General features: G+C 44.7%; 2 protein-coding genes across 3 annotated transcripts in view; one reads left to right on the forward strand and one right to left on the reverse strand.

The window, feature by feature from the left end:
• The window catches only part of nob1 (NIN1 (RPN12) binding protein 1 homolog), a 9,174-nt gene extending 2,609 nt beyond the window's left edge, over positions 1-6,565 (forward strand). The window contains exons 2-10 of one of the 2 annotated variants that reach the window (XM_020602669.1): positions 820-952; positions 1,590-1,723; positions 2,068-2,139; positions 2,266-2,400; positions 3,516-3,665; positions 4,013-4,213; positions 4,569-4,666; positions 5,165-5,309; positions 6,071-6,565. In XM_020602669.1, the coding sequence (XP_020458325.1) occupies positions 820-952; positions 1,590-1,723; positions 2,068-2,139; positions 2,266-2,400; positions 3,516-3,665; positions 4,013-4,213; positions 4,569-4,666; positions 5,165-5,309; positions 6,071-6,337 (1,335 nt within the window). In that variant the 3' untranslated portion in view covers positions 6,338-6,565. The remainder of the gene's footprint in view (positions 1-819; positions 953-1,589; positions 1,724-2,067; positions 2,140-2,265; positions 2,401-3,515; positions 3,666-4,012; positions 4,214-4,568; positions 4,667-5,164; positions 5,310-6,070) is intronic. The other variant, XM_020602670.1, reaches the window with a different exon arrangement.
• A 34-nt stretch (positions 6,566-6,599) lies between these two features.
• The window catches only part of cog8 (component of oligomeric golgi complex 8), a 6,626-nt gene continuing 4,114 nt past the window's right edge, over positions 6,600-9,111 (reverse strand). Inside the window, 3 exon segments of the mRNA XM_020602667.1 lie at positions 6,600-7,345; positions 7,664-7,997; positions 9,083-9,111. The exon segment at positions 9,083-9,111 is cut by the window's right edge and continues 13 nt beyond it. Coding sequence (XP_020458323.1) covers positions 7,678-7,997; positions 9,083-9,111 — 349 coding nt within the window. The 3' untranslated portion in view covers positions 6,600-7,345; positions 7,664-7,677.

Raw genomic sequence — 9,111 nt, forward strand, 5'->3', positions numbered from 1 at the left:
CACACTCCCACTTCAGACTCCTGCCTTCAGGGAGAAGGTATCGGCGTCTTCAGGCCCACTCCACCAGACTTACAAACAGCTTCATCCACCAAGCCGTGAGGATGCTGAATGCTGTCCATTACCTCCCCCCCTGTGCCCATGGACTGTAACCCACCACAGAACATAAAAAGATATAAAAAGACTACCTCTGCTGTTTGCACAAACTCAGTACATTCCCCATTTTTGTTATATTACATGTAAATCTCCTGCTACTGTTTTTACTGTCATATCTGCTGCTGTTGGTCATTTGCACTGTTGTCCATGTACATTTCATAAGCTATTATGCATTCCACCATCACCAACACCCCTGGTGATGCTGACCTGCTGACAATCTTTTTGTTATTATTTGCACTACTGTCACTGTTTGCACATGGCTTTGAGTTTCATCATAGCCTATTAGGTTGTACCATTTAGTTTATCCTTATTACTTTTATTCAGTTTTCATATTGTATTTATTATGTATTATTCTACTTTTATTCTATTTTAGTTTCTTAAATGATATGGGCATTCAGCATTAGGTGAGAGAGAAACAGTATTTTGATTTTTCTGTATGTCCTGCACATGTAGTGAATTGATAATAAAAATCTTTGATCTTGATATTCACAGTCACAGATTATATGTGCTGTATACAACTCACAGACAAATGTGGAAGTTGTTTGAAAAAGTGAAAGGTCTCTGGACAACAGTGACCACTGCCAACATGAAGCTGTTTTCCTGATCTTAAAAAAGAAGTACAATTAAAAAAAAAAAAAAACACTGCTGTGCTGGTTTGTGTTGCAGGATATCGGCAGGAACATCTACACACTGAGAGATGTGGTGGATGAGATCAGAGATAAACCCACCAGGAGGAGTCTGGCCTTCCTGCCCTACGAGCTTATCTTCAAAGAACCACATCCTGAACACATCAGACATGGTAACCAAACTAATCTGAACACATCAGTAGGTTCTAGTTTGATACCATTCAGCAAATCTAATCGCTTAACTAAGTAACTAACCATCAGAATCAGGGGGTGTGAGGGGTCTGCAGTGATCCTCTCCACCCTCCTTTTGACCCATGAGGTGTACAGGTCCTCCATGGAGGGCAGCCTGGCACTGATGGTTCTTTCTGCAGTCCTGACTGTCTGCTGGAGTCTGTTCCTGTCCTGTTTGGTTGCTGAGCCAAACCAGACAGTGATGGATGAGCAGAGAACAGACACTATGATTACTCCTTAGAACTGTATCAGCAGCTCTTGTGGCAGGTTGAATTTCCTGAGCTGGAGCAGGAAGTTCATCCTCTGCTGATGTTGGACATCCACTTCAGGTCCTGGGACATAGTGGAGCCCAGGATCCTGAGGGACTCTACTGCTGATACAGTGCTGCTGAGTATGGTGAGGGGGCTCTTCCTGAAGTCTACTGTCATCTCCACTGTTCTGAGCATGTTCAGCTCCAGGTTGTTGTGACTGCACCACAGGGCCAGCTGTTGCATCAAGATGGTTTCTAGGGTTTGAAGTACAGTTGTACCAAAAAGCTCTATTTAAAAAAGACTGAGTTTGTTGTGTTCCTTTTTTCAGTGACCGAGTTCTCCAAGAAGACCGGAGACTACCCAAGTCTTTCAGCCACTGATATCAAAGTCCTGGCTCTGACCTACCAGCTGGAGCTGGAGCATGTTGGCTCCCAGCACCTAAAGAGGGAGCCGAAAGTCAAGGTACCTGTCAAACGAATGTAGCGGCGGCTTTTACTCTGACCGGGCAAGACAGAAAATTACTTATGTCTGTGTGATGGAGCTAGGCTAATAATTCCCCTTCCTTTCAGTCTTTTTGCTAGTCTAAGCTAATGGTTCCCCCTGCCTGCAGTCTTTGTGCTAAGCTAGGCTAAGGGTTCCCCTTGCATGCAGTCTTTGTGCTAAGCTAGGCTAATGATTCCCCCTGCCTGCAGTCATTGTGTTAAGTTAGGCTAATGGTTCCCCCTGCTTGCAGTCTTTGTGCTACTTCACACTCATTTACTGACTAATTATAGCAGAGAGTTACATTTGAAGCATCTCTGTTTCAGATTAATATTCACAGCACACAGCGCCACCCAGAGACTCCTGTTAATGTTGCAGGATTCCACTTTCCCTCCAAGGTAAACAAAGATGACAGTTTGAGTTATCTAGGCCTGTTTTAGCTCTGTGGTCATCATCTTTTCTGTGAACATGAAGAGTACATATCAAGTCTGGATGAATGTGTCTGGTCCTTGTTGTCTCTCCAGAAGCCTGTGGACAGTTCGAGCAGCGGACACACTCAAGCAGAGACATCAAATCCAGTCGACACTGAACAGTTTAACACCTTCCAGTTCTGGAGAGACCCACTACCATCCATCGACAGTGACCTACTGAACTTTCTGGTGGGTCAGAGCAATGTTAGACTCCCACTGTGACCACTTTGACTTTGATCGGTGACGTGTAGAAAGGCAATGTCTTTGAGCTTCTACGGCCTAAAGGCCAAATCACAGGTGCGACACCAAGTCGCACTTTCACAGCCTCTGTTTGTGTAATAAACATAAATTTGACCAGACACACGGTTCTACTATGGCTGGAAGACTGACATTAATAAGACCCTAAGACAGGCTGTCACTGTTAAAGGTGACTGTACCTGATTATCAAATAAAACTAGCCTTAAGTCAGTATATACAGTACATTTGCATTATATGGTCCAGCAGCTACACCGCTAATTGGCCAATTGATGGTGTCTGTGGCGTGCAGGTGGCATTTTTAGTGTTTTCTACATCAGGTGAAGTTGACTTTACTGATGTCAAACACAACGCTGCGTGTGAACATTTAGCAAGTAGCTAAAGTCACTTGGCAGTGTGTAACAGAACGTGTAGTCCACTCACTTACCCTCCTTTTACACAGTCACCGTAGCGCTCTATAGCGCTCTGTAGCCTACCAGTCAATGTGATGATAATGATGACACTGATGATGGTTAGGCTGTTACAGTTCAGCTGAAGTATGAATTCTGTGCATGCGTTGCCATTTGTGATTTAGCCTGTTCTTTAGTTTTTCTTCTGAGGAAGAATTTCTGCTCTTGTGTGTTAGATTTCATGCACAGTTCAGCTCTTTCACTCACCTGCTAGTGCAGCTCATTGTGGGACTAAAGTTACTAGTAGCCTAATACTTAAAGGAGGACTTGATGGTGGGTTTCAGCCACTACTAACTTCAAAATGGGACTTCACTAGACGTGAGCGGCGCATATGCGCTTCCTGTTTGAGCTGTTAAGTCTACACCAACTACAGCGTCTCTTGTCAGGACAGCTCTCTGTCAGCAGGAGGACAGCGCGGACTTCACCAGGCCGACCGACAGAAATGTACCAGACAAAGCAGCTAATCCTCACAGTGGAGACACTGATGCTGCTGCCGCTGTAGAGGGAAAGCTACGATATGTTCATATTGTGTTTGTAATAAACTCTGCAGCAGAATGTTCAGTATTGCTAAATGTGTTCTCGTTGTTCTGGCTCTGTCAGGACCCAGTGGACGTTTTACATTCAAGCAACAAACAGAAACCAACGGACACGCAGAAGAGTCTCGTGACAGTGGACAGTGAAGAGTTCAACAGCTTCCAGTTCTGGAGAGAACCAGTGGCATCTCTCGATGACAGCCTGCTGGATTTACTGGTCAGTTTAAACACAGCGAAATAAACAAATGCATAATCCAAGGTCATTGATCAACAGGTGTCATGTATGATTGTGGCACTGTCTTTTCTAAGTGAAGTTATCTCAACAGGTGTCATGTATGGCACTGTCTTTTCTAAGTGAAGTTATTTCTTGTCACCAGTTACTATGATAACACAATAGGGCTGAACACTAATCGTAATACGAAATTGTGATTTACAGTGAAGCTTGTTTTCGGGGAATAATAAAGAAGGGTAAAAATGGTGTATTAAACAGTGGTGCTGATCCGAATTGTGACTGGCCGACAGCAGCAGGTGCCGACTGCGTTGTTACTGTTGGTGTGTTTGCAGCAAGTGGACAGCGGGTCAAACACATCGCTGCAGGCAAAGAAACACTCAGATGATGAGGACAAAGAGAATGAGCCTGAGGAGGAGGATGGAGGAGGTTGGATCACTCCCAGTAACATCAATCAGGTGAAGATGGAATCGGCTGATTGGACGACTCCTGCTGATGTCAGAGTGGGATGTCTGACCACCGACTTCGCCATGCAGGTGACGGATCACTCGTACCTGTCACAGGTGTCACCTGGAGGCAGCTTTTATTGACTTATTTTTAGTATTTAATTTGTTTTATCTACTATATGAAGTAATGTACTCAAATGGATTTAAGTTAATCAGTAATTGTTTTGGTAAAAAACGAACATCGCTGTAAACCGTAACAGCACAGGCACATTTTCAAACAGATGTTTTGTCCGACCGATGGTAAAAATCTCAACAGACATTTAAATTAGTATCGGGTGGCAGAAGTCCTCACATTTGAGAAGCGGAGAAATTTGCCACTTTTTTTTACTGGAAAAATGACAAACCAGATTAATATGCTCATTAAATGGTTTTCTTTTCTTTACAGAATGTTCTGATTCAGATCGGACTCCATGTTCTCTCTGTTAATGGGATGGTGATCAAACAGGCGAGGAACTACATCCTCAGATGCCATGCCTGCTTTAAGTGAGTACAGCGCACCAACAGACTGAATGGCGTCATTAAATGATTCAGGATCACTCAGAAAAGTCTCAGCCCTTCAGTCAAACAGCCAAGTTTCCTCCCAAACTGCTGGGTTACGATATGTTCCTTCCAGTTTGGCTTGATCAGAAGCTTCTCCATAAACCACCACAAGTTAAACGTCCTGGTCTCTCCACTGACCCTGTTGCTGTCGTCGCTCTCCTCCATGTTTATTGTTACTGGTCTGTGAGGTGCCGATGACAACAGGCCGTATGTACAGAGGAGGAGACGTTAAAATGACCACATGTATTCTGATCTGACCGTTCTGACGGCGGACGCACAGATCTAGATTTGAGTCACTTCAGTATGTAATGTGAATGTAGCCATTGTGTCTGCACATGATTAGCCCCTGGCCTAGCATGTATGCCATTGTCAGGGTTTGCTGTAAAAACAAACTGTTACCTTGGTGGTTAGCGTGCTGATCCGAATGCGTTTATATTTCAGGACGACCAGTAACATGAACAAAGTGTTCTGCCCTCACTGTGGAAACAAGACTTTGAAGAAGCTGGCGGTGAGTGTCGGGGAGGATGGCAACATGCAGATGCACTTCTCCAGAAACCCCCGAGTGCTGAACCCCAGAGGACTCAGGGTGAGACTCGAATCCCTCAGCTGCATTCACACATGGCCAGACCTGCTGTGATGTACACTACAGTATGACCTGCTGTGCACTGAGGCGTGCTGCATTACATTAGCTCAGCAATGACTTGCAAATGTACTAGGTTAACATGGTCCTATTTTAAAGCTGCAACAATTAGTATGATTTATCAGAAGCACATTGCACTCAGTAAACAGGAGACCATCTCATATTCATAACATCTTTTCTCATAGTGTTAGGTCTTCACTTATGAATAGAAGTATAATGTTAGAGGGGGAAAAACTCAGGCAGTTTTAGGTGGAGCAAGGAATGTGATTAAAAGTCTAAGTAAATAGTAAAAACACAATCACTGCAATATAGACACCACATTAACATGAAAAGTTCAATATCACACAAATTTCTAATTCCTAAAAGAAAAGAAAATGGGGGAAAAACCAATACAACTGAATTTCCAGACCACCTCAGTGAAGACAGTACAGATCTAATAAAGAATCACATTTAAAAAAAATCCAGTAGGTTTTTTCTTGTAATAATGTTTTACTACTTCCTCAGTACTAGTACCAGGTGTATACAGTTATGTCTCCGCCCTGATGGCGACCTGGTGAGGTCAAAACCGGTTGGCGTTTTATGATATGCCCGATTAAATAAAGCCTTTTTATCACATTCCTTGCTCCACCTAAAACTGCCCGAGGTTTTTCCTTTTTTGTTTGGTTCAACTTCAAGATTACCTTAACCTCCTGTACCGTGTGTTTCAGCACTCACTGCCGCTGCCTCAGGGAGGGAAACACAGCAACAACCCCCAGCTGGCGGAGGACCAGCCTTTCCCCCAGCAGAGACTCTCCCAAAAGGCTCGTCAGAAGACCGACGTCTTTGACCCCGACTACCTGGCCGGAGCGTCACCTTTCTGCGAGAATGACATCTACAGCCGAGCCGCCAACCTGCAGATCAGAGACGGCCAGGGTGGAGGCGGCAGGAGACGAGCCAACCCCAACGCCACCCGCAAGAAGTTTAGGAAGAAGTGAAGAGCTGACACATCTGGACAAGTGGACAGTGGCATCAGATTTATCATGGCTTTAAAGGCCCATAAATGTGTTAACTACAACTCCGCCACACTGAAGGCACTGACAAAGCTCTGTGTTCCTTTACACATAAATCCAAACCAATGTTGTGTTACACTCAACAGATGCTCTGTGTTAAGTCTCTGGATCAATATAATGTATCGATTAATACCCAATAAATGTTCAGATTGACTCAAAGCTGTTGCAGCATCAAACACACACACGGTTGGTTCAGAATCACTTTCATTCATTAATAGTTGTTAAATATGTACATGAAACACATCTTAACATTGGTTATATATTCTGACGTCACTCCTGAGTCCAGATCCTGTAGAGGATCCAGTGTTAAAACTAATTCCACACAGACTCTGTGGAACCAGGCTAACACACTCCCCCTGCTCCCAGTCTGAACACTGCTGACTTGCACCGGACACATTAAAACATCTGGAGAAGAGCTGTTTCCCTGATAGCAAGTCCTGTGCTGACACCGACTCCTAGCTGTACCCACAAAGGCACCGAAACCAAGGCCGGACGTGTTTTCTGGCTGTTGATTCAGTCACACGGCTGTATTTGACAGCAAGATGAGCAGACTGCAGCCACTGTCCTGATCCCTTAGACAGGGGAGATGGCTTTTGCCCTGACATCCAATAGATGAAGCTGCTGTTTGGTTGCTCTGCTGAGGAGCATGTTCACCGCGTGGACTGATGTTGGAGATGCTTTTTCTTTTCTACTTGTACCGTCTCTAGAACCAGTTTCACCTCCTGACAGGAGCGGGATGCTCCGCTTGTGTGATGTGTGTCCAGACTGTGCGTTAAGATCTGGGAGGTGTGCATCAGCTCTTCTGTGACCTGCAGTGTCCTGCAGCGACCTGCAGCACCCCTCTCTGCTGCTGAGATGTTTACTGGCAGCTCGCCTCATTCCTCTTCTCATCTATTTATACACTTTGAGTCTATGTGGTGTTATCTTCTGCTCCTGTGAAGCGTGTAAAGCACAAGAAATATTTCTGCTGATATTCATGTCCTGCATACAGTGACGTGTCAGTCAGAAATGAGCTGCAACATGAAAAGTATCCATGTCTGTTGATGACACACAGACCTAACTGCATCCAGTGGACATCCAGAGTGAGAGTGGAACATGAAAACATTTTGCAATCTATTACATCATCAATCACCAGTTCCCAGATTCCAAAGTGATTCTACAAACTTCTCATTCAGCCCAACAAACCAAACCCAAAGAGTCGACCTATAGAGGAGAAACAGGAAGCAGCAAACCCTTCCACGGACCGATCACCTGAAACTAGTCTGTCACTCCAAAGAAGAGTCCTCCTCCTGCAGCGTCTGTCTGTCTTGTTCCTCAGACTTCGGCTCCAGCAGTTCAGCACCCAGCTCAGACTCGAGGTCTCCGGGGCTGGCCTGGCTCAGTGCTGCATCTGGATCTCCTACTGGTTCTTTAGGTGGTGTCTCAGCCGCAAGGCTGATGAGCTCCGTGCTGATGTCGGCCTCCAGTGCTGGTGGCACTATGAACTCCTCCCTCTGTGGGAGCACAAAGTCTAGAGGCTGAAGAACTGCAGCAACGTCGATGCGGCCCAAGCTGTCATATCTATGCAAGTGAGTCGGAGGAATGCCTGCACAGAAGCAAAGGATGTGTTTAAGACTCGCATTACATTTCGGGGTGAATTTGCATCCTGTGGACTGAGAAGAACCAGACTCTCACTACAAGCATCTTATGGAAACAGCATCATATACACTGTGCAGTTTTAACACAGAACGAAGCCTGGACTTTCTCCCCAGCCACCTACACTGAAACTGATTTAAGAATGGATCTCTTCAGGGCCTGTGTGAAAAGACTGAACGAGTACATTTCATGTATCTTAAAAGCACTGTCATTTCCTTCAGTTGTCTTTTCTTCATGTCGTAGTCCCGCTGCCAACTTAAGATGCGAGGAAAACATGCAAGAAAAATGTGAGTAGAGAGGACCTTATGAAACATTATTGACATGAGACATCCTTTCCTCAGATCCTTCAACTACAATGTCCAATCACCAACTGATTTCTGATAAAGGGATGCATCAGTTCACAACAAAATTTCCACAAAGGATGCCCTCGTGCACCCTCGGTCGTGGCTCGGCCCCGGTCCTCTGAGCCGATATAGCAGCCTAGGAACGTCCTGTGTCCTTCATCAACCGAGGATGTAGGAACGATTTTGTAAGAGACATGAGATGTACACAACAATTACGCCTGGCAACACCTTTTGCAATGTTCATATGGACTCTTGTTTTAAGACAGACTTGGAAAAACTGTGAAAGAAGAATCTGTTCACATACAGACTGAATCTGCGACTCAACATGATGGTTCGCTACAAATACTGATTGTGTCGCCTTTGGTTTCTCAGTCTACGATGCAAAAGGTTAAACATGTACATTGATATGAGGATAATTGTGTACACTGGCTCACAGATACTGATTTAGTTTGAGACTACACAAAATGAAGACTTTGGACGTGAAGGCAGGATTTATATGATTCGTTTCTCTAAATCAAAGCTGCGACCTCCAGCTGAGGATGGATGTTGAACTGTGTTCTGGTTTAATGTTGGATGTTTTCTGCTCTGTTAGATTTTCTTTGTAAAGCTGTGGCTTTGCCAGATTAGTCAAGTTTTTGTAGAGTTTTTAAACTGGGAGACATGAAAACCAGAGTTCTCCTACAGTCCTTACCCAGAATGAGAGCAAGCTGAGCCGGAGGG

This window comes from Monopterus albus, unplaced genomic scaffold, assembly GCF_001952655.1.
Source record: "Monopterus albus unplaced genomic scaffold, M_albus_1.0 scaffold57.1, whole genome shotgun sequence".
Taxonomy (NCBI): Eukaryota; Metazoa; Chordata; class Actinopteri; order Synbranchiformes; family Synbranchidae; genus Monopterus; species Monopterus albus.